At 52.3% G+C, this 23,794-nt stretch overlaps 3 protein-coding genes across 8 annotated transcripts in view; all 3 read right to left on the bottom strand.

Moving 5' to 3' along the window:
• LOC144266038 (integrin alpha-D-like) overlaps positions 1 to 255 on the bottom strand; it is a 30,170-nt gene extending 29,915 nt beyond the window's left edge. Inside the window, exon 1 of the mRNA XM_077819176.1 lies at positions 219 to 255. Within this exon, the coding sequence (XP_077675302.1) occupies positions 219 to 255 (37 nt within the window). The remainder of the gene's footprint in view (positions 1 to 218) is intronic.
• Positions 1 to 22,717, bottom strand: part of LOC144266036 (uncharacterized) — a 293,194-nt gene extending 270,477 nt beyond the window's left edge. Inside the window, exon 1 of the mRNA XM_077819171.1 lies at positions 22,622 to 22,717. The gene's annotated coding sequence lies outside the window, so the exon portion shown is untranslated. The remainder of the gene's footprint in view (positions 1 to 22,621) is intronic.
• The window catches only part of LOC144267048 (uncharacterized), a 60,816-nt gene extending 38,069 nt beyond the window's left edge, over positions 1 to 22,747 (bottom strand). The window contains exons 1-5 of one of the 6 annotated variants that reach the window (XR_013346528.1): positions 22,622 to 22,747; positions 22,367 to 22,481; positions 20,364 to 21,897; positions 17,202 to 17,328; positions 13,734 to 14,243 (exon numbers count right to left, since the gene is read on the bottom strand). Coding sequence is in view for 3 of the 6 variants with exons in the window: in XM_077820700.1 (XP_077676826.1) it covers positions 20,750 to 21,897; positions 22,367 to 22,445 (1,227 nt within the window). In the remaining 3 variants the exon portion in view is untranslated. Of the gene's footprint in view, positions 1 to 13,733; positions 14,244 to 16,328; positions 17,329 to 19,143; positions 21,898 to 22,366; positions 22,482 to 22,621 lie in introns of those variants that run through there. The other 5 variants (XR_013346529.1, XR_013346527.1, XM_077820701.1 and 2 more) reach the window with 5 other exon arrangements.
• Between the last annotated feature and the right edge of the window lie 1,047 nt (positions 22,748 to 23,794).

Below are 23,794 nucleotides of genomic sequence, written 5' to 3' on the forward strand. Positions count from 1 at the left end.
CCGCCCAAATTTGGGGAGAGAACCTAGGACTCCTGATGCACATGTCCCCTGCTGCAACCCACCAGACCCCACTCCCTCCCACCCGCCCAGAGCCAGCCAGGGATAGGACCCAGGAGTCCCGACCGTCCAGCTGCTCCCATCCCCCTGCCAGAGGGGTACTCGCTGGGCACCCATGTGGAGAAGCCCAGCATTTCCCAGTCCCTCTGGCTGGCACTTACCTGCGCACAGGTAGAGGAGCAGAGGCAGGGGGTCCATCCTGTGCTGGGTGAGGGGTGTGTGTGGAGCGGGGAGTGAGAGGTTCAAGGGCGCTGCCTGGAGAGGAGGCGGCGGAGTGCAGAGGAAAGAGAAGTGATACCCGAAAAGAGAGAAAAACTGATGGGGCGAGGGGGGCAGACTCAGGGGTGTTATAGGGAGGGAGCAGAACGGAGAAAAGAAAAAGTCAACTACACTGAGACACCCAACTAGTCAGACACACACGCAGCTACATGGAGACAGGTGAAAAAACAAATAAAAAAGATCAACCACATACACCCTGAACTCCCCCATACCCTCCCCCACACCTGTCAGTGGTCAACTGGTTACACGTGGTATTGCTAATTTAGACATTTTCCACCCCCACCCTTTGCAAATTCAACACCCCTCTCATTTTAATTCTTGGGGAAAATACTGCGAATTCACCAACCCTGAGACAAACACACACAACTAGACAGACACCCATACAACTACCCTGAGACAGACAGACACACAACCAGACAGATAAACACCTCTACTCTGAGACAGACAGACACACACACAACTACACTGAGATAGACAGATACACAATTAGACACACAACTGCAGTGAAAGACACACACAGCTAAACAAACAGACAGACAACACTGAGACAGACACAGGACGATAATGAGACACACAAATCACACACACACAAAACAACACTAAGTCACCCAAATACACACACACAATATGACACTGAGACAACCTGACACGGACAGTCACAATCCAACGCTCCACTGACAGACAGACACCCAAAAACCACTCACACACCCCTGCACTGAGACAACCACACACACTTTTCTTACACCCAGTGGCGACCACTGGACAAACGCTGCCCTCCCAGCCGTTCCCGCAGGAGCGAACCCCCCTGGGCTGGTGCCTCCCCTTTGGCTGTGTGAGCCGCTCAGCGTGAGAAGGGCAGAGGGCTCCCACCTGATCTGCACTGGTGGGGAGCTGGTACCCCAGCCCCGTGGGTGCTGCACCCTGTGGCGGCTCCCAGGAGCGAAGCAGGGCTCTGCTAGGCCAGGGCCATGATGGAGGAAACTCAGGGAGTGGGACGGGTTTACACTGGTGTCGGATTCACTTCTAAGTTGCGTTGCTGGATGACGGCTAACCAGCCCCTGTACTCACCCGGGAGGTGGCTCATCTCAGTGCCAGGCAAGGAATCCCTGTATAAACAGCCCCTGTGCCCCACCCCAGAGGCAGCTGCATCTCAGCACCGGCCTAGTGATCCTGTATAAACAGCCCCCGGGCACCACTCCAGAGGCAGCTGATGCCCATTCACTCTGTGCTCCAGAGGAAAGCAGACAGGGGAGTCAGCAAGGCTTCTAATTTCTCCAATTATTACCTGCAGGGCCGGCCTTGTGGTTGGGTGACCGCCCAGGGTGCCGTGGTTGGGGAGGGTGGGTACCATCCAAGTGCCACAAGATGGCAGGCCTGGGCTGCCAGAGAGGAGATGAGTGCGGGCGAGCCCGGGGCTGAAGCCCCTGGACACACGGGCGGGGCGTGGGTGGAGCTGCCAGCATGGCAGGAAGTCACAGGCAACAGAGCTGGCCCCTGCGGAGCAAGCGGGCCGGCCCGTGTCCCCCTTTCCTGCAGGGACGGGTGTTGCCGCACAACCGCTCTCCTCCAGCTAGATGGTCGGGGCGAATGGCCGGGGGAACCCCCAGGCTCAGAAACTCCTCCATGTGCAGCCGGGCTCGGATCTGGGGCCAGAAGCTGGCTCTCGCGCCTTGCGCCCCACGCTGCTGTTCTCCAACTGCACTCAAGGACGAGTTCGTCCAGGGCTCCATTTTGCCTGAATCCAGCCCTGCTTATCTGGAACCCAGCCCCACAGGCCATTTGGCCCCCCAACCTGTGACATGTGATCCAGGACCAGCTGCAGCAAAAGGGAAAGTGGAAAAACCACACCCAGAGCCAGGACCCTGTTCCCCATTCAAAAAACACACAACGGGACCTTCATGCATTTCCTAGTGCCCCTAAACCCGCACAACAACAACCAACAACAAGATGCTTTCTAGGCTGAGCATGTGTACAGGGATCCCTCCCCTGGAGCTTGTTCAGCTGCCTTTGGGGTGGGACCCAGTATTGGGGGAAATCCCTCAAAGCAGGAAATGTGCAGGGAAAACATCTAGCTCAAGCACTATTCAAACCCATCTTTTCCTGCACATGGGGCTGTCTACATTGTCTCATAGCATTTGTCAAAGACACAATCCAAACCCTGGGCGCATGGTGTTTGAAGAGCAGAACACAGATCCTGCAGGCCTGAATGGGAGAGGGTCACTGTCCTATGGGCATTTTGGGGTCCATCCTAGAGCAACAGAGAATTCTCTTCCTGCATCAGAATCCTATATGGTGTTTCCAGATAGCCCTATAGAAAAGGCATCATCCCCTACTGACCACTGTAGGCTGCATGTTTCTATTGCTTGTCTCTCGGTTAAATTTGACAGACCAGCGAGCCCACTACAGAGACAGGCTGGGCTTGTGGTTCAGGAATTAAACTGGACTCAGGAACCTCGGTCCTGCTCCTGGCTCTGCTACAGACTCCCTGGATGAGATTGTACAAGTTACTGAATCTCTCTGGGGCTCCGTTTTCCCCAACTAAGGATAATAAGCCTTCCTTTGTCTACTTAGACTGAATTCTTTAGGGCAATGGTTGTCTCTCACTGCGCGTCTGTGCAGCACCCATCACAGTTTGGATCCGACCTGAGTCGGGCTCGATGCAGCATCCCAGCCCAATGGGGGTCCCCAGCTCTCAGCCGGGCTCCGTGCACTGCCTGGCCCCACGGGGGTCCCCAGCTCTCAGCCAGGCTCCCTGCAGCGCCCAGCCTCACGGGGGTCCCCAGCTTTCGGCCGGGCTCCATGCAGTACCTGGCATGACAGGGGGCCACTTTGACCAGGGAGAGAGGCACAAAGTGGTTTCAAGACAGAGCAGGAGACAACTTGGAGCGTGGTGGGGGAGGATAAATAATGTTTATAGTGAGGACCCACAGAGACCTAATGCTGACTGGAGTATCTCTAGCTCTCTCCATCTTTCTCTCACACAGGAGTCATATCTGTCCTCAATCTAACTAAAAACCTAGCTTCTTCATGCCCAGCCTTTGAGTCAGAGTGAGGGGGGCCGAGCTGAGAAATTCACACATCAATTTCACATCCTTTTTAGGCTGTAGATTTGCAAGATGTGCACTACCGACACCTTTCTGAGCTCAATTCCCCCCTCCCCTACACCCTGACAGATGGAAAAATCTATACGTACACGGTGCCCCGTTTACACAAAGCTGGTGTTTGGGTGAGACGGCTCTGTAAAGCAGGCACAGGCCCGGAAAGGGTTTTCAGATTAAGGGATCACATGGATACTGACCCAGCTGGGATAAAGGCAGTGCCATAGAAAGAGAGAGGAACACAGCACTCCCCAGACCGGAGCACACTGAGGTCCATCTAGCCAGTGCTGGAGTCCTAAAGAAAGAAGTGCTGGAACACCAGGTAGCGGGAGGCCCCAGGAAAGGAGCTAGGGTAGTGGGGTTGCTGGGAGGAAAATGGTTCCTGGTGGCTCTGGCCCTGCATTTCCCTGCAAGGTCTCAGCTGCAGCAGCCTCAGAAAAGACCCTGCCTGACCCAGAGGACACTCTGCAGCCAGGAAGGGAAAGGAGCCACCTGGCCGGGGACCTACAGGAATTCTGGAACAGCTGTAACAGAGAGACCCCCCAGGCATGTATATTACCCCTAGGGTGACCAGATAGCAAGTGTGAAAAATCAGGAAAGTTTTTTTTTTTCAGGGGAGCGGGTATAGCTGCATATATAAGACAAAGCCCCTGATGTCCCATGTCAGAACATCTCACTGAAGGGGGTCGTGGGGGTCTCTGACAAAAGGTAGGAACTCACCAATTGTTGTGAGATGTTTGTATAGGAAGCAATTTTAGAGCTATGTGACAGCTTGGCTATTGTGTCCCCAATCTACCTGGAGCGAAACCCACCACCGGAGAAGGGAGAGGCTGAGAACGGACCCAATCAATATGAGAACAATGGACACCTGTGGCAACAGACGACATTTACAATCTGGACTAGATGCAAGCTGGAGAATTCCAAAGACAAACACACACACACACATACACCGGGCAAGCACTCAGAAGAGAGGCCCCCCGGCTAAGAGACTGAGATTGTGACTGCATAAAAGCAGAAGAAATGGCCCAAGTGGTTGTCCAATATGGAGGAGAAACTCGATCAGTCTCATGGCAGTTGGATCTCAGCTTTTTAAACTGGACAAGAGCTGCAAGAGCAAACCAGAGGGCAAGAGCTACCGTATCCCATGGGAAAGTAACTTGTCAATAAGCATAAGGCTATGGTCACCTTCTGGGCTGCAGTTCAGACCAGCGAGAAGTTGTGGCATCGCTTGTCATATAACCTTGAGAGCCTTAAAATGCTCAACTGCTGTAGCTCCCTGTCTGCATTCTCCCAGCCAGCGACTCTGACTCCAGCCCCCTGCGCGTTACAGCCCTACTCTGGTCTCTGCCAGCCTGGGTTACTGCTAGACAAGTGACCCCAACATACCCCCAGTCCCAAATTTCCCCAAAACCTTCTGCCTTGAAATGTCCAGCCCTGTCCGGGACAGTCAGAGGAGTAATACAGACATGAGCAGACAGCATCCCCTCCCCATACTACAGTGAAAGCTATCTTCCACGGTGGCTGTGTTTGCCAAATGATTTTCCAGTCTACGTTGATATCGAGGTCCTCTATTTGGGAAGCTTTTCGATGTTCTGGAGTCCACTCCTGCAAACCCCCACACCCCCCATTCACTGGTCCAATAGGTGAGCCAGGAACATTTTCATTTCTGCAAGTTATGGGGAGAGAGAGGAGACAGCCACTTCTTCCTAATCACACCCGTCCCCATTGAGCTCTAATTCCTTGCTCTCTGCTTAGGGTCATGCTTGTCGTTCGCATCTCAGCAAGGCCATCTCGATATTGTGAAATCATACCACTGGACTTTGGACTTCGGCAGTAATAAGCTCTGGCCCTCCCCGGTGCTTTGTGTTCTTGTGTCAATACTGCCCCCGAGCCATCTGTGTCCAATAAGAAAGGGGGTCTGAAACCTGGGTAGGCCCAGACAGGAGCAGTCACAGGAGCCTTTGTCCAACTCTGAGAAGGCTACGTCACATTCTGCTGGCCAGAGGAACGTCTCACCCAGCCTACGCATGGGTTTGCAACCCTGACACAGGCACAGACAAATCTTCTGCAATAGAAGCAGAGCCCTGCAATGGGCTTTGGACCATTTAAACTCCCCGAACCTGGCCCTCTAGCTCAGAAAGCAGAGAGAGGCTTTTCGCTAAAGTTCAGTCCTTGCAGATGACTTGCCCCAAAGAAACGCAGAGATGTGGCATCTGAGAGTGAAGTGCTCCCTGTTCAACATTGGGTCTTAGACAGCGCTCATCACTGGAGTATCTGAGCGCCTTCCACCCTTACATTCTGCAATGGGACGAAGAGAGAGGGATGGGATAGATACATAGGGAGCTTGTGGGGTGGGGAGTGAACAGATGCAAGGAACCCGTGGCATGTGCTGTGAGCTCTGCTTGCAGAAGCAACAAAGGTGTGAGACCCTCTTGTATGTGTGTACACACACACACACACACAAACAGCTCTATGCTTGAGAAGGCAAGATCAAAGAAATGCCCCTGATGCTTGGAATGAAGGGTGGGGAGGTTTGGAATGGTCTGTAGTCACTGGGGAGTTTGTTCCAGCCTGGGATCAGGCCCTGAGAAAGTGCTGTGTCCAGCACAGATGGTCTACCTCAATGATAGTAGCAATTAGGACAGCCCCAGGCATGGTCCAGGCCCCCACTGCACTGGGCACGGTATAGTATTTATTAGGTGTATTATGGTAGCACCTAGGAGCCTCAGTCATTGACTAGGATACAGCTGTTCTAAGCACTGAACATTATTTACTGGGTGAATTACGGAAGCATGTAGACTACCTTCCCATGGACCAGGACCCCTCTGTGTTAGGTACTGGACATTTATTAGGTGTATTACGGTAGCACCTAGGCCACCACATCCCCATGGTTTTAGGCACTGTACAGAGGCAGAACAAGAAGACCCAGAGGGGCAGACTTGCCAACCCTGATCCTTATCCTGAAGCTTGAGATGTTTCTCGATTCCCTGGGACCAAGCCTTGAAGCTAAGGACCAAGCCTGTGAACCAGATTCAATATTCTCAGGGTATGAAAACTAAGCCGGATTCAGGTGGGCATGAATTTAAGGTGCAGTGTTCCACTTTCAACGTGGGTGACACCCAACAGGAACAAGACCCTCCTTTTCTGGAACTGGCGCGTCCGCACATGGCATCAGTCAGGAGTTGCTCCGAAGGGAAGCCAGTGGAGGGAGTGGACAGGTCTGATGCACGCCCAATATCCCGCACTGCAGCATTCTGTACCAGCTGTTCCTAAGCACCAAAGCTTTGGACAGTAAAGCCAACAGGGACTGTCCCTCATGGGCTTCCCCCTGCTGACTGCAGCATCTTCCCCAGTCAGGGCATTCATAGGACCGCTGCCCTGGGTGCGGTCCTTGCAGCCAGCACCGAGCTCTGATTGCAATGGGATCCCTGCTGAGATTTCCCCCCTTCGTGGCTACCCCAATGTGCCATAAGCTGGAGCTAGGAGCCCTCGCCAGCCTGGGGCTTCCCCCTTGGGTTGATCCTCTGGCAGTTAATAAACTCTCCATTCAAGCTGGCTTCATCCCTGCTGTGGCAGGGTTGTCCTCCACAGTGCCCACCATCCCCCGGTTGGGACACTGATAAATACCCTAAGCAGTAGCACCAAGGGTCTGCCGTCCTTCCCAGGCGTTGCTTCCAGCCCCGCACTCTCACACAGAGTGCTGACCCTCCAGATTGTCTCCCTGGAGGCCTGGCTCCTACCCAAGCCTGGAGGCTATTCCCTAGGCTAGATCCTTATTCCCAGCCTGCCTCCAGGCTATCTGCCTCTCCAGGGCTTGCCCCTGGAGTCTCCTTCTCTCCTGCCACCCTCTCCCTAACTCAGCTCCCCCAGGGTTGGGTGTGCAGGAGACACAGATGTTTTTCCAGCAGGGGGAGCTCTCCTTGGGGCAGGGGGCCTTGGAGGACCCCACGACTGGGAATACGGCTGGTGGAGGTGTATCCCCAGCAGGGCTGCTCTCCCCTTTATAGAGATCCCCCATCTCCTCCCCAGCTGGAGCTGATCATTGACTTGAACTGGTTGATCAGGAGCAGCTGACCAGGGCTGAGCCCAACTCCCCTTAAAGGGCCAGCCTGTGACACCACTCTGAGCACACTGGTGGGTCTTCTGCTGTCTGCTCAGGACAGCAGGCTGGGTGAACCCTCTCTCATGCTGGGGACATGTGTAGGGTCTCTCCAACAGGATCCCAACAAGAGCAGTCAGGGCCAGGGCTCAGAGCAGGGGCAAACCTGAGGCTAGGAGTATCCGAGGAGTCCATAGTCAGGTCCAGACCAGGGTCAATATGGAGGGTCAGGGTTCAAGTTGGGTTTCAGGATCTGAGTCAGGAAGCAAAGTCCAAATCAAGCCAGGAGCTGAAGAGCATGGGCCAGGGGCACTCATGGCTACAGACGACACACACTACTGCCTGGACAGAGACCAAAATGCCCCTTGGGTTTATATAGGGCAGGGAGCCAATCAGGAGCCTTGGGGCTGCTGCCTGTCAAACCCTTGAGGTAGAACAGCCCATGGTCTGTGTCCACAGCGGGTCACGGGAGGTGGAGCAGAGGCTGGTTATAGCTACTACGGGTGTCAGCCTGGAGCTATCAGCTGCCTGGTAATACTACTGGCCTGGCTCTAGACTCAGGGAGTCTTACGTTTACTGCTCTCCCCCCCCCCCCACCACCACCCCACTAGGGGAGCCTCCTGCTGGCCTCAGTTTGGCAGGTTTGTAGGATTTTGTGCCAAAACCACAACACAAACTGTGGACCCCAAATCATGGAAGGCTGCCATGAAGTTGGGCGTGTGATCTCGGGATGCAGGAACCCAGGATTGCTCTTCCAGGCCAGAACCCTCCCAGCCAATAAGGAGCCGTGTCTCATTTTTGAGTCCAGTATCTCGTGCACCTCGTACTCATTCTGTCCTCAGACCTGTACTGGAGGGAGCGGTGGTTGAGCCTGTTGAGTCCAAATCAAGCTGAGATCAAGCCAGGAGTTCCAGAGCGTAGAACAGGAACAGTCGTAGCAGCTACCGAAGAGCCATGCTGGTGCCTGGACACTTCCTGGACCACTTCTTGGGTTTTTATGGGACAGGGAGCCAATCAGGAGCCATGGGGCTGCTGCCTGTCAAACCCATGAGGCGGAACGTCCCATGGTCTGTGTCCATAATAGAACCTCATAACGTGGGGTACAGACATTTCAGTGAGATCAATGCCTGCAGCAACCTACACAAGCATTTCATAAAGTCTAAATACTGAACATTATACACATTTTTCAAACAGATGTGTTTTAACACGGCCAAATGCAAAGCTGTACATCGGGTGCAAAGAGACCAAAAGAGAATATCTTTCCCATTTACTCGATGGGGGCCTGTATCCTGGAAAGCAGTGACTCTGAAAAGCTCATAGGGGGTGTGGTTAGGGCTCTGGGCATGTCATGGCATTAAAACTGTCATGGATGCCCTGATTTTCATTTGTGCCTGAGACATTTTTGTGAGAGACTGTCCAACATGATGCAGAGGGGAGGCCCAGGGGGAAGAGCTGGAGAGGGTGTTTCCTAAACACCGATGGTTTGATTGTGGGTGGGGTTTCATTTGAGATGAGAGTCACTGTGATGCAGCAGAGCTCTCCACATCTTCACGGTGACCGTGATTCTTTTCTGCGGGTTCCGCTTTCCCTCTCTCCCCGGAGAATGGATCCGAGGTGGGGACTAGATCTTGGAACAAACACAGCTGTCCACAGCATCCTGGGAACTGCCCAATGTAGGGAGGTCAAAGTGCCCCAGACTGGCTGAGCACCACTGTGATGTTCTGTACCTTGGGGAAACACCCTGCTCCCCCATGTTCATCTCTATAAAATGATTGTGTGGTATCCAGTGCAAAGTTTGTCACGCTGAAAGGCTCATAATGCACTGAACATGGTTGTTATAGTGATGTTATAGTAATTGTTACAGCCATGTTATAGTAAGGTTATAGGTTATAATTTCATGTACTGTATGTAGTTATGAGGCTGAAAATGTATCCTCATGGCTTAAAGCAAGCCCATGCAAAAACTCTCCAAGAACAGAGGGGCAGTTCACACCCCATCAGGGCATGGATGGGACAAACCCAGCCCAGCCTCACAGGAACAATGGACACTGGCTTAGGCAGCAACAAAAGAATCTGTTAGACCCCCGTGGGAGTCACCCCCTTCCTTTGGGCAGTTTGGGACTGCGGTGAGGTAATGCTCACCTGACTCTGACGGGGCAGGGGGGGGGGGCGGGCAAAGCCAAGAAGAGAGAAAGGACATGATAAAAGGGAGAGACATTTTGCCATGCTCTCTCTCTTCCACCTCCATCTACAGACACCACCACCACCAAGTGACTGAAGCGCTGATCAAAGGGGAGAACCTGGATAAAGAGCAACCAGCCAGCCTATGGTGAGAAGCATCTACGTTTGTAAGGACATTGAAAGTGTTAAGATCAGCTTAGAATGCGTTTTGCTTTTATTTCATTTAAACAAATCTGACTTGTTATGCTTTGACTTATAATCACTTAAATCTACCTTTATAGTTAATAAATCTGTTTGTTTATTCTACCTGAAGCAGTGCATTTGGTTTACAGTGTGTCAGAGACTCCCCTTAGGATAAGAAGCCTGGTACATAGCAATTTCTTTGTTATATTGACAAACTTATATAAGCTTGCAGCAGCCAGCACGCATAACTGGACACTGCAAGATGGAGGTTCCCAGGGTTGTGTCTGGGACCGGAGATATTGTCTAGTGTCATTCGCTTGCAAGTAGCGGGGAGCAGCTTACATGCCAGAGGCTGTGCGTGGACAGCCCAGGAGTGGGGGTTCTCACAGCAGAGCAGGGGAAGGCTGGCTCCCAGAGTCAAGGATTGGAGAGGCCTATCAGATCACCGGTCCAGATAACACCAGAGGGGAACGTCACAACCACCCCAGAGGGAATGACTCCAACTGGTCTGGGGACTAAGGTGTGGCCCTGAGTCAAGAGATTTGGGTTTGACTCCTGGCTCTATCCCAGACCCTGTTCTCTCTGTGCCAGCTCAGTGCCCTGGCAGAAAGGAAGGGCTGCTGTGGATCTCAACAGCAGGAGGAGATCCCATCCCTTCCTCATGCCAAAGCCCCAGCCCCAGCCTCACAAGTTGAAGGGGAATCCTTATTGTAAGTGCTGTAGAGGGTCTATGACACACATAGTTGAATAGATCTCAATCCACCTCTACCTGCGAAGTCAGTGTCCCACTCCCCATGTGGGACACTCCCTGGGAAGATCCAGGGCTGTGAGGCACCTGCCCTTACTGTAAGGGGACTGTTGCCCCCTTACTAACATTCAGTGGGGGTGGTTTGGTTGGCTAGCTCCCAGTACCAAAAAGGGGGAAGGGTCGATGGGGAATCAGGACCATGAGACTGACAGCCCCCAGGAACAATGGGGAGAGGCCAATGCTCCAGGTCAGCCTGAATGACGGGGTGGGCAGGCTAATCAGGGAGTCAGGAGGCCAGGGAGGTCCCGTCCTCCATGTGAGCTGGATTTGCCTGGGTCAGACAGAGTGGGGCCGAGCTAAGGAGAAAGCAGGGGCCCAAGCTAAGCTGGGGAGCAGAGCTGTGCCAGATCCAGAGGGACCAGAAAAGCAGCCCAGAGAGAGAAGACCCTGTCCTGGGAGCAGAGCTGCAGCCCCGAAGCCAGAGGCACAGCCCAGAGAGAGCAGACTTGCCCTGGGAGCAGAACTGCAGCAACCAGAGCCAGAGGGGCCAGAAAAGCAGCCCAGGGAGCTGGAGGCAGAGCACAAACAGCACCAGCAGTGCAGAGACCGAGTGGTGGAGCTGGGGCTGGAGCAGTCTGGAGCTGGGTGCGGTGAGCAGCTGGGGAGAGCGAGGGGGACCCTGGGCAGCGGGCCCAGCACAGGGAGACGCCTCAGCCAAGAGGCTCCGCAGGCCAGGCTTGGATCGTAACCCCGACAGGGCGGGGGCGACACTGGGAAGAAGGGTCCTACCTCTTAGAGCCTGAGAGCGTGTGGCCACCACCAGAGCAAGTGTCCAACCCACAGCATCCCTGCAGCAAAGCGAGGGCCTGAGAAGGCCTGGGACTTACAAGGAGCAGACTGTGAACTGCCCTGACGTTCCAGAGACACTGTTTGTGATGTTCCCTGCCACAGAGCGGGGTGATGTGTTTCCTTTCACCTTTCCCATTTTTCCTCATTCTTTTTAAAAATAATTGTTGATTAAATAACTTGCATTTGCTTTAACTTGTATGTAGTGGTCAGCGGGTCAGAGAAGCGCCCAGTGCAGAGAGAGTACCCCGGAGTGGGGATGCCCCAGCCCCTGTCCTAGGTGACCGCAGCAGGGTTGGGGGTCGAGCCCCCCAGGAATCCTGGGCCCAGCCTTGTTGGGGTTACGAGGACTCTGCCAGACAGGAGAGTGGAAGGGGAGTCCTCAAGGGCAGGGAGACCACTGGGTAAAGGAAGTGGGAGCGAGGACTCAGATCCTTTCTCTAGCCCACTTCACCGGGGTAGTGCAGAAGCCAGGAAAGTTCCCCACAACAGTGGGACTGTTCCCCCGCTTACATTAGCGTGAAGCAGCCGTGGCTCTGCCAGCTGGGGGCCAGCTCCCCGACTCCCATCTACAGGCACCACACGACCTCCCCTCTCCGCCCACGCAGGCTCTGCTGTCTCTCTGCAGCTTAGAGAAGAACAGTCCTCTGAGCACCCCCTGGCAGTGCCCAGACCTGGTCCCCTGGACACTCACAGCATCACCAGCTCCAGGGGTCCTGGAAGAGGGGGGACTAGAGGGCCTTGGCCCCATCACTTTTTACCAGCCATAAAGGCAAGTGGTGGGGGCGGAGAGGAGCGAGCAGGGGCGGGGTCTTTGTGAGAAGAGGTGGCAGAGGAGTGGGGCCTCAGGGAAAGAGGCAGTCCAGAGGCGGGGTCTGAGGGGGAATGGGTGGTACGAGGGCAGGGGCTTGGGGAGGAGGGTAGCTTCTGGGGAAGGAGTGGCACAAAGGTGGGGGCTTGGGGGAAAGAGCGGTGCAGGGGCAGGGCCTCAGGGGAACAGGCTGCATGGGGAGTGGGCTAACGGTTCAAGCAACGGTGCCCCCCCAAACTTTTAGAGAGCTTCCATCACTCCTGACAAAGCCTGCTGTTCCCACAGCAACAGTACACCCCAGCGCACCGGTTACACCCTGTGCACAGCTCCACACGACACACAGCACCTAGAGTCATTTCTAGAGGCAGCCGCTCTTAGTGTAATGAAGGGCAGAGAGTCACAGGCAGCAAACAGGACTACAGGACACAATGGGTGACAGGTGCCCTAAAATCCTAACCTGGTCCAGAGCTTCAGCGCACTAACAAGATCCCCTCTTGGCTAACAAGGTACTGCTGCCCCCAAAGCCCTCCGCCAGCATGGCTGAGACCCTCCTTCCATGAGATCTTCCCCATATTTCTGGGAGTGCCCCAGCCGGGAGCTCTGAGCTGTGAGTCCCAGCTGGGCTGGGAAGGGACAGGACTTCCTCTTCACCTGTACAGCTGCTGGGGGCAGAGAGGGAGATCACACCCATCTCAGGGTACCTTATGGGTTGGGACTGCCACGGTTACAGCACTGTGAAATGTCAGATGTAAACATCTGAAAACGTGAAACTGCCCAATTTTAAAACCCTCTGGCCACAAAATTGATGAAAATGGACTGTGAATTTGGTAGGGCCCTAGCAATAAGTGTCTTCCACCTCCCGGCTGGAGAAGTGTGACTCAAGGGATGCTGCCTCCGAGAGACCTGCCTTTAAACAACAAGACCTATAGAACATAATACCATGTCCCCAGGGAGGGGCTATATTCCACCACCCCACTCCTGGCCCGCATCCCACTGGTGCGGGAGCCTATGTTGGATACATCTGATCTGATCTCTCCTAACTCTGCTGCACCATGGAGTGAAGGAGGGGGTCTGTGCAACTGAGCCCAGCAGGGTTCTTCTCCCCCCTGCCCTCCCCCCCCCCCCCCCGAACAGCTCCCAGGCAGCACAGGGAAGTCCCTGCAGTTGATTTTCCCTGGTGGTTGCAGCATGACTATTGGTCCTTTATTGTTTCAATCTTGGGGCAGGGCGCCCTCTGCTGGGAGATTAGAGGAATGTAAACTATCAAGGAGGTTGTGGGCTTCTGTTTCTGCAGATTCCCATCTTGCAGGCAATACTGGGACAGTATTTCAGAAGAGAACGTTTACGGGGGACCCTCAGCAGCCATCCTGGCCAGACGGAGCTCTCCTGATACAAGAGGAGGTGGAGGGTTGAGCTAGAGAGCTCCAGAACTTGTCCCCTTTTGCAGGGTTAAAAATGGACAAGTGGCTTCATATTGTGCTGTGAGCCATCCAGGCCGCTGCCTCCTGACACCCCTCACCCCCAAAGGGTCTCCAGGAACATTTCCCCATGTTGCCCCCAGCAGAGAACGGGGCCAGGGGCTAAAATCAGGGAGTGTACTCTGTACAGAGCCTTCCGAAAATCATTCAACATCAGGCTTTTGTTAAAAGCAAAGGAAAAGATTCCCAAAAATGGACAGAGAAGGGGGAAGAGAGGGTGGCTCAGGGGTAATGCCACATGTCCTGAACATCTGAAGGGTCTGGGGGAGAGGAAGAGATATTATTACAAGTTCAGAACATCTGGAGAGGGCTGAGGAATGATGTCACCTGCAGAACATCTGGAGCGGCTGGAGAGCGTTGCATGGGCTGAACATCTGGAGGGTTCCTGCTCATCACACATAGCGTCTGGACTCTTATCAGACCATGGGTCATGGCTCAGGGGTGGAACCTGTGCCAATTCATCACTGTATAAAAAGGAAAACCTCAAGTAGGAGTAGAGCGTTTATTTTACCCCTATATTTGGCACCGCTGCGACCTCTGCTGGTATCCTGTGTCTAATTCTGGTCACCAAAATTCAAGAAGGATGTTGATCAATTGCAGAGCGAACAGAAAAAAGACACAAGAACGATTGAAATGATACTCAAGGAGCTCAATCTATTCAGTTTAACAAAGAGATGGTTGAGGGGTGACTTGATCTGCTATAATGGGCTCCTCAATCTAGCAGACAAAGGTTTAACATGATCCAATGGCTGGAAGCTGAATCTAGACAAATTCAGACTGGAAATAAGACATACATTTTTAACAAGGAGATGTGAGTAATTACCCGGTAGACCAACTTAACAAGGGTCATACTGGATTCTTTATCACTGACCGTTTTAAAATCAGAATTGGACGCTTTTCTAAAAGCTCTGCTCTAGGAATTATTTCAAGGAAGTTCTAAGGCCTGTGTTACACAGGAGGTCAGGCTGGATGATCACAATGATCTCTTCTGGCCTTGGAATCTAGGGATCTATGAACGAAACCACGGCTCTGCAGTACGGCTCCAGCACCCTTCTAGCTCGGGTGCTTTTCCACCTTGTTTCATTCCCAGGTCTGGTTCCAGCTGGAGATATCAGTGGGCTCAACCCTCCATCCTTCCCCAGAGTTCAGCCCTCTCTGCCCCTCTGGCTTCAGCTGTCCTGAGCCTCCTGCTGCTGCTCTCAGCCTTCAGCCCTCTCTGGCCATGGATCTCCAGCCTGGGGGAGTTTGTAGGTGACTCCCCTGAAGGCCCTCTGCTTTCTCCAGCCTGATTTGGCTCACCTGCTCACCAGGGACCTCTCACTTCTCCCTCCTTCCAGACATCCCCTCCCTGAGGCTCCCAGCCCAGCCCAGCCCAGCCGTGCTCTGCTCCGCTCTGCTCCTGAGCTCTGCATTCATGACTCTACCTCCCTCTCTGGATTGTCACTTGCTTTTGGGCTCTCATTTTTATAGCTCCTAGCCCAGCCCCACCCTTCTCATTACACCAAAGGACGGTGCACCTGGACTGGAACAGGACTTCAGCTACCTTTCTACACAGCCCATTTACGATGGACTATTGGGGTCTGAGGGTTCCATGGCACTTGGCTGGAATGCTGGGATCTGAAGATTCCATGTCAGTTGGGTGAAATGTTGGGGTCTGGAGGTTCTGTGGCAGTCGGGAGAGGGGGATGTTGGGATCTGGAGGTTCTGTGGCCGTCGGGGGAGGGGGATATTGGGATCTGGAGGTTCTATGGCAGTTGGGTGGGGGCTGCTGGGGTCTGGAGGTTCTGTGGCAGTGGGGTGGGGGATATTGCTATCTGGAGGTTCTGTGGCAGTCGGGGGAGGGGGATATTGGGATCTGGAGGTTCTGTGGCAGTGGGGTGGGAGGTGCTGGGGTCTGGAGGTTCTGTGGCAGTCGGGGGTGGGGGGGAGTGTTGGGATCTGGAGGTTCTGTGGCAGTTGGGGGAAGGGAATATTGGGGTCTGGAGGTTCTGTGGCAGTCGGGGCGGGGAGTGTTGGGATCTGGAGGTTCTGTGGCAGTGGGGTGGGAGGTGCTGGGGTCTGGAGGTTCTGTGGCAGTCAGGGCTGGGGGGGAGTGTTGGGATCTGGAGGTTCTGTGGCAGTTGCGTGGAATGTTGGTCTCTGGAGGTTCCATGGCAGTTGGGCATGTTGTGGTTTGGTGTCTCTGGGGCCTGAGGTGGACAGGGGGTCACAGGCGTGAGGTAAATACCTCAGTCACAAACCCTGGGGGCAGTTGAGGAGGCAGAAATGTCTCAGGGATTCATGGCTCCTGCTGTCACTGAGCCCACTGTTTTGTGGGGACTGTGGTCAAGCGCACACCTGTCTGTTCCTATCTGGGCTGAGACCCAACTCGTTTCACACTAGGCCTAATGAACACAGCAAACGAGATTCACACACTAAGGTCCTGGCCTGTATCCCATTCCCTGCCCCCCGAGCGAGCCAGTCCCCTGCCCTGGGGCTGGATCAGAGCCAGTGCCCCCTAGAGGGGAAGGTCCCATAACCCATTCCCCTCAACCCCCTCACCCTCCAAGCCACCCACTCCCCTGCCCTGAGGCTGCTCAGAGCCCGTAGAGGGGAAAGGCTGCATGTCCCATTCCCAGACCTGAGAACAGAGGGGATAGTCCCTGTCTGTATAATCCTGGGGAGACCCCTTCTGGGCTTATCTTTGGGCCCCACAATCCTGGAGAGATACAGACAGATTGCAGGGAGCCTAGGGCAGAGCAACAGACGTGATCAGAGGCTGCAGGGACCAGTTTACAAGGGGAGATGAAAGGAGCCAGCTCAGCAGGGGCTGAGTAGGGCATGTAAAAAAAAAAAAAAAAGAGGGTGGTGCTGGGATCCAAGGGTTTGAATCCCAGTCTGGGGCCCTTTGCCAATCTTGCTTCAAGAACAATGGAAATTCTCAGCTCCCTGGTCATGAAGTTTCACATGACACGGGATCATAACTAGATTTCTCTCCTTTTGCCTCTCCTTAAATCTGTAATCCCTGGTTCTTTATTGGCCATTGGTAAAATTACACCACATCAGAACCATTCCCTGAAAGGATGGGGTGGACTTTCCAAGCCAGACTGGACTGGCTGGCTTCTCTCAAAGATACCGTGGTCAAGATTTTCAAAGGGGATTAATGATTTGGGAAAGAAACCGAGGCACTAGTAAAACCTCATCTGGAATACTGTGTCCAATTCTGGTCACATGGTCCACAAAGATTAATTCAAACTGGAACAGGTTTAGAGAAGGCAGCTAGGATGATCAGAGGTGTAGTAGGAAGAGAGCCTAAAATATAAGCCCTTGTATGAGAGCTGCATCCATTGTCACGGGCATACGTGTCTTACTATCCTCATAGAGTCTGCCAGGTGCTATTACCGTGCTTTGTCAACAATAAACCTGGCCTGGTGCCTTCGTACCTTAATGGATCTTTGGTCATTGGGCAGTTCGCTCAAGGTCTGCTGTGCCAGCTGTCTGCGCAGAGCTGGGGCAGTACGCAGGGAGAACACACACGCAGCCAAACATCTAGTAAGAGGAATGGAGTACCTAGTTTACAAGAGGAGACGGAAAGACCTTCACTTAGTTAGCCGAAAACTAGGCTTTTCAGAATTAGTTTGGGGTTTTTTAAAATAATTTTGCTGGATAATATCAATAATTAATCATGATTTAAAAAATTAATCGTAGATTTAATTGCACTGTTAAGCGACAGAATACCACTTGAAATTTATTAAAAATGTTGGAAGTTTTTCTACATTTTCATATATATTGATTTCAATTACAACACAGAATACAAAGTGTACACTGCTCACTTTATATTATTTATTACAAATATTTGCACTGTAAAAATGATAAACAAAAGAAATAGTATTTTTCAATTCACCTCATACAAGTACTGTCATACAATCTCTTTCTCATGAAAGCTTACAAAGGTAGTTTTTTTATTACATAACTCCACCCAAAAACAAAACAATGTAAACTTTAAAGCCTACAGGTCCACTCAGTCCTACTTCTTGTTCAGCCAATCGCTAAGAGAAACAAGTTTGTTTACATTTACAGGAGATAATGCTGCCCGCTTCTTATTTACAATGTCACCTGAAAGTGAGAGCAGACGTTTGCATGACACATTTGTAGCTAGCATTACAAGGTATTTATGTGCCAGATATGCTAAACATCCGTATGCCCCTTCGTGCTTTGGCCACCATTTCGGAGGACATGCTTCCATGCTGAGGACGCTTGTTAAAAAAATAATGCATTAATTAAATTTGTGACTGAACTCCTTGGGGGAGAATTGTATGTCTCCTGCTCTGTGTTTTACCCACATTCTGCCATATATTTCATGTTATAGCAGTCTTGGATGATGACCCAGCACTTTAAGAACACTTTCACTGCAGATTTGACAAAACACAAAGAAGGTACCAATGGGAGATTTCTAAAGAAAACTACAGCACTCAACCCAAGATTTAAGAATCTGAAGTGCCTTCCAAAAATCTGATTGGGACAGGTTGTAGCGCATTCTTTCAGAAGTCTTCAAAGAGCAACAATCCCATAAGGAAACTACAGAACCCGAACCAACAAAAAAGAAAATCAATCTTCTGCTGGTGGCATCTGCCTCAGATGATGAAAATGAACATGCAGTACTCTGTATTGCTTTGGATCATTACCAAGCAGAACCCGTCATCAGCATGGACACATTTCCTCTGGAATGGTGATTGAAGCATGAAGAGACATATGAATCTTTAGTGCATCTGGCACGTAAATATCTTGCAATACCGGCTACAACAGTGCCTGTTCTCACTTTCAGGTCACACTGTAAACAAGAAGCAGGCAGCATTATCTCCTGCAAATGTAAACGAACGTGTTTGTATGAGCGATTGGCTGAACAAGAAGTAGGACTGAGTGGATTTGTAGGCTCTAAAGTTTTACATTGTTTTGTTTTTGCAGGGTTTTTTGTACATAATTCTACATTTTTAAGCTCAAATTTCATGATAAAGAGATTGCACTACAGTACTTGTATTAAGCGAATTGAAAAATACTATTTCTTTTAGTTTTACAGTGCAAATATTTGTAATAAAAAATAAATATAAAGTGAGCACTGTACACTTTGTATTCTGTGTTGTAATTGAAATCAATATATTTGAAAATGTGGAAAACATCCACAAATATTTATATAAATAGGATTCTATTATTGTTTAACAGCACGATAAATTTTTTTAATCGTGCGATTAATCACAATTAATTTATTTAATCGCTTGACAGCCCTATTTTTAAGCATTATTTGAGATTATCTATTTAAATTTTCACAGTTGTATGGAAAATATTAGGGGGTGTCAGACAATTATTTAATGACAAAAGCCACTGAGATTCAAAAAGTTAAAAGTTTTATACACCATTCAAACACAAATTGTCAACATCACATCACAATATACAAAGTAAATATCCTTAAATCAACAGATCATACCTGGTTTTACTGTTCATTCGTCGGTCCATTTGTAAAAAGCCCAATTCAATAATCTAAATCACTGGATTTTGACTCTAATAAGTTCTCAAGCAGCATTTTCCTTACTTTGCCTATTTGTAAATTTCAATTAATATTGATAGAAATATTCTGTTGATGGTTTGTGTGTGTGGTGAAACTGACATTTACCAATAAACATCTAATCCTTCCAAGCCTACCTAAAATGCAGGCTGAGAGGGGATCTGACTGCTCTCTCTAAATATACCATGCGGAAAACACCAGGGAGGGAGAAGAGCTATTGAAGCTAAAGGACAACGTTGGCACAAGAACAGATGGGGATACACTGGCCAGGAATCAACATAGGCTGGAAATGAGAAGGTTCCTGACCATCAGAGGAGGGAGGTTGTGGAACAGCCTCCCACCAGGAGCAAACACCCTAACTGGTTTGAAGATGGATCTGGGTGAGTCTCCGAGTAGGACTCCATGATGGCCTGCGACAGCACAGAGTTGACTCAGTGACCCAGGAAGGCCCTTCCAGTTCTAAGTTTCTTGGAAACATATTAAAGGGGCTGGTTTTCAGAGGGCGGGCGCTCAGCACCTTTTGAAAACCAGCCCCCTATAAAAGGGGTCTCAAGGTGATCAACCAAAAAGAAGTTCCAAAAAAATATATTTTTTTTAAATGACTAGTCGCTTTTGAAAAATCTTGGCCTCATTCAAGTGGAACCATGGGCCTCTTGGCTGGATGCAGGAAACACCGGGTGAGGTTTTTCTGGTCTGTCTTATACTGGAGGTCAGACTAGAATGATCTAATGGCCTCTTCTGGCCTTGAAATCTATGGTTCTACACAGGGCAACTCAAGAGCCATAGATTCATTTGGGGCATCTAATTTCTGGCCTCACCGTGGGAAAAGTTGTCCATTACAGAGTCCCAGATCCCAAGGCCAGAAGGGACCATTGTGATCATCTACTCTGACCTCCTGTGTCTCATAGGCCAGAGAACATCCCTGAATTAATCCCTGTTTGAACTAGATCAGATCTTTTAGAAAAACATCCAATCATTATTTTAAATGTGCTGGTGATAGAGAATCCACCATGACACTTGGCAAATTGTTCCAATGGCTAATTACCCTCAGTGTTGAAAAATTGTGCCTTGTTTCTAGTCGGAATTTGTCTAGCTTCAACTTCCAGCCATTGGAGCGAGTCAAACCTTTTGCTGCTCGACTGAAGAGTGATTTGTTCCCCATGGAGATACTTCTCAACTGTAACCAAGTCACCTCTTAACGAGCTCCTTGTTAAGCTAAATAGACTCAAGGAGCTTAATCTATCGTTATAAGGCAGGTTTTCCAATCCTTTCATCATTCTAGTGACCCCTCATAATCCTTCTTCTCTGACCCCTCTCCAATTTATTAATATCCCTCTTGAACTGTGGGCACCAGAATCAGTACCACTATTCCAGCAGCAGTCGCACCAGGGCCAAGACAGAGCCGCTTTGCAGATCCTGCTACGCAGGATCTTACTGCACCTCCTGGGGAGACTTCTCTGAAACGTGGGTCCTGGCATGTTTGCTGAGCTTTGAGCTGTCGATGAAACTCCTCCCGCACTGGGTGCATTTATAGGGTCTCTCTCCTGTGTGGGTGCGCAGGTGTTTGACCAGGGTGGACTTCAGATTGAAGCACTTCCCACACTCGGGGCATTTGTAGGGCCGCTCCCCACGATGGATCCTCTGGTGCTGGATGAGGTTGGCGCTCAGGTTGAAGCTCTTCCCGCACTCCATGCACTCGTAGGGCCGCTCCCCGGTGTGGATGCGCAGGTGCTTCCCCAGCGACGAGTTGAGGCCAAAGCTCTTCCCGCACTCGGGACACTTGTAGGGGCGCTCGCCCCGGTGGATCCGCCTGTGCTGGATGAGGGTGGAGCTCTGGGTGAAGCACTTCCCACACTCGGTGCATTTGTAAGGCTTCTCCCCAGTGTGGGTGCGCTGGTGCTTCACCAGGTTGGAGCTCTGGCTGAAGCCTTTCCCGCAGTCCGAGCATTTGTAGGGCCGCTCGCCCGTGTGGGTGCGCTGGTGCTGGGCCAGGTTGGAGCTGCTGCTGAAGTCCTTCCCACAATCGGAGCAGGTGTACAGCTTCCCCGGCAGGTGGGATCGCAGGTGCTGAGGGAGGGAGCTGAGGCTGAAGCTCTTCCCGCACTCAGGGCAGATGTAGGGCTGCGAGCCCATGTGGGTGCGGACGTGCTTGGCCAGCGTGTGGCTGCGGTTGAAGCTCTTCCCGCATTCAACGCATGGGTAGGGCCTCTCCCCGGTGTGGATGCGCTGGTGCTGGGCGAGGTGGGAGCTCTGACTAAAGCTCTTCCCACAGTCGGGGCAGTTGTAGGGTCGCTCCCCCGTGTGGATCCGTTGATGTTGGACAAGGTGGGAGCTCTGGCTGAAGGATTTCCCACAGACAAGGCATTTATAGGGTCTCTCTCCCATGTAGGTGGTTTCCAGAATAATGATGTTTTCAGGGATCCCATAAGCTTCACACTCATCAGGTCTCTCCTCTAGGGAGTCTCCCTGATGCCATCCTGGCCTGCCAGCATCTCTCCGCTCGGGGCTCTGGGGCATCCCGTGTGGGTTCGCTCCCACACACCCTTCCTGCTGCAGATTCTCCTCCGCTCCTGCACCTGCTGGGAAATAGAGAGAATCCAGACGAGGCTCTTCCCCAGCAGAACCAGCCCCTCCTCAAAGCCCTCAGAGAAAGGGTGGGGAAGGGGAGGGCTCCTACCAGAGGTGGGAGCTGGGAGTGAGACGTGGAGGACAGGGACCTGCGGGAGAGGATACTGAGCAAGACCAGACAGAACCCGGAGGGCTCCAGGCGGCTTTGCGGGGATCCCTTCACTCCCCTGAATTGCCAAACTAACCTATGTAATTTGATGACAGTTTTACTACTTCCAAGGTCCCCCAGCTTTGTGGATCACTGATGCCAGCCCTACGGGTTTGGGGTGCGGTTCTCTGGTGTGGGTTTGGCAGGACGTCAGAGTAGCCGACCAGAACGGTCCCTTCTGGCCTTCCCCATCTATGGCTCTAGCATGGCACCCCGGGGTCCCAGCTGCTAATTCGTGGAGGGTTCCCAAGCCAGCCTCACTCCTTTTTCACCTGTGCAAGTGACAGCCAGGGTCTCCCTTTCCTCGGCACCCTGGAGATCCCGGACACATGGCTCATCCCCGCGCTTCATCCCGGAGATCCCGGGGTCAGGGACCAGGAATCCTGCCTGCAGGGGAGGAAACAGGGGGAGTCCTGCTTTGATAAATTACCATTAAACCCTTCAAAGAGCCACCCCAAAACTCCCACCCCGGGGCTACCCCGCAGCTGGCGGGCCCCTGCAGGGCTCCGCTTTACACACACACACACCCGGAGCTGGGGCCGTGGTCCCTCCGGTCCCAACTGCGGGTCGGGCTCGGATCCCCTCGTCGCTGCAGCCACTTCTCCGGGCAGCGACTTCCTGCCCCTGCGGCAGCCTCTCTCCCTGCCCCGAGAGCTTCCTCCGGCTGCGCTTCTCTGCGCCCCCCGGGGCCCCGCTCCCGATCGCCTGCGGACCCCGGGGCACACACGGAGCCGGGCTCGAGAGTCGGGGGCGCGGGGACAGGAAGGTCCCTGCGCTATTTGCAGCCCCGCTTATGGCCCCGCCTGGGAAGGGGAGGGCTTAAGAAATTGGTGGTTTTAACCCCTAAGGCTCCTTCAGTGCCTGGGCCAGCACCGTGCCTCTGGCTTCCCCGCGCCTCCGCAGCGTCCGCCAGGCAAACCCGGGCTGGGGGGGGGTCTTCACGTGCACACACACTGGCTGCCTGCACACAGTCCACACGCTACAGCCGTGGGCTCCAGACACACGTTGCACAACACGGCGCACACACATACACCCATTGACTGCACACACGGACCCTGAATGTGCACACACTGATTTCAGACACACGCTGGCTACACCTATGCACACCCCTGCTGTATACACACACACACATACTGACTGCACTCTTGTACAACACTCATAGACTCTGCCTATTCACACACACACAAAGCCTTCCTCCTCCATCAGATACATGCAAAATTATACACACCAACCCCAAAGTTTATTCTTTGCAGATCACCAGTAGACTCCCACCCTGCAGACACACACCTGACTTGACCCTCACAGACTAGCTATACTGTACAGACACACAAACACAGATTACACACACATGCATGCACACAGACTGTGCACACCCACACTGATTGCACACATACGGACTGCATGCACCCCCACTCATTGCACGTGCACCCCACACTCACATAAGAACTCCACACACCACACTGATTGGCATTGCATAGACCCACATAAATGACACACATCCCCATAGATTGCACACACCTCCCACACACTTACACAAGGATGGTACACAGCCAAATTGATTGCACACAGTCACACACAAAAACTACACATACCCACACTGATTGCACCCATACCTACACACAAGGATTGCACATACATTACACACACACCACACACTCACAAGGACTGCACACAGCCCACACAAGGACTGCACACAGCCA

This window comes from Eretmochelys imbricata, chromosome 6 (genome assembly GCF_965152235.1).
Source record: "Eretmochelys imbricata isolate rEreImb1 chromosome 6, rEreImb1.hap1, whole genome shotgun sequence".
Classification (NCBI taxonomy): domain Eukaryota; kingdom Metazoa; phylum Chordata; order Testudines; family Cheloniidae; genus Eretmochelys; species Eretmochelys imbricata.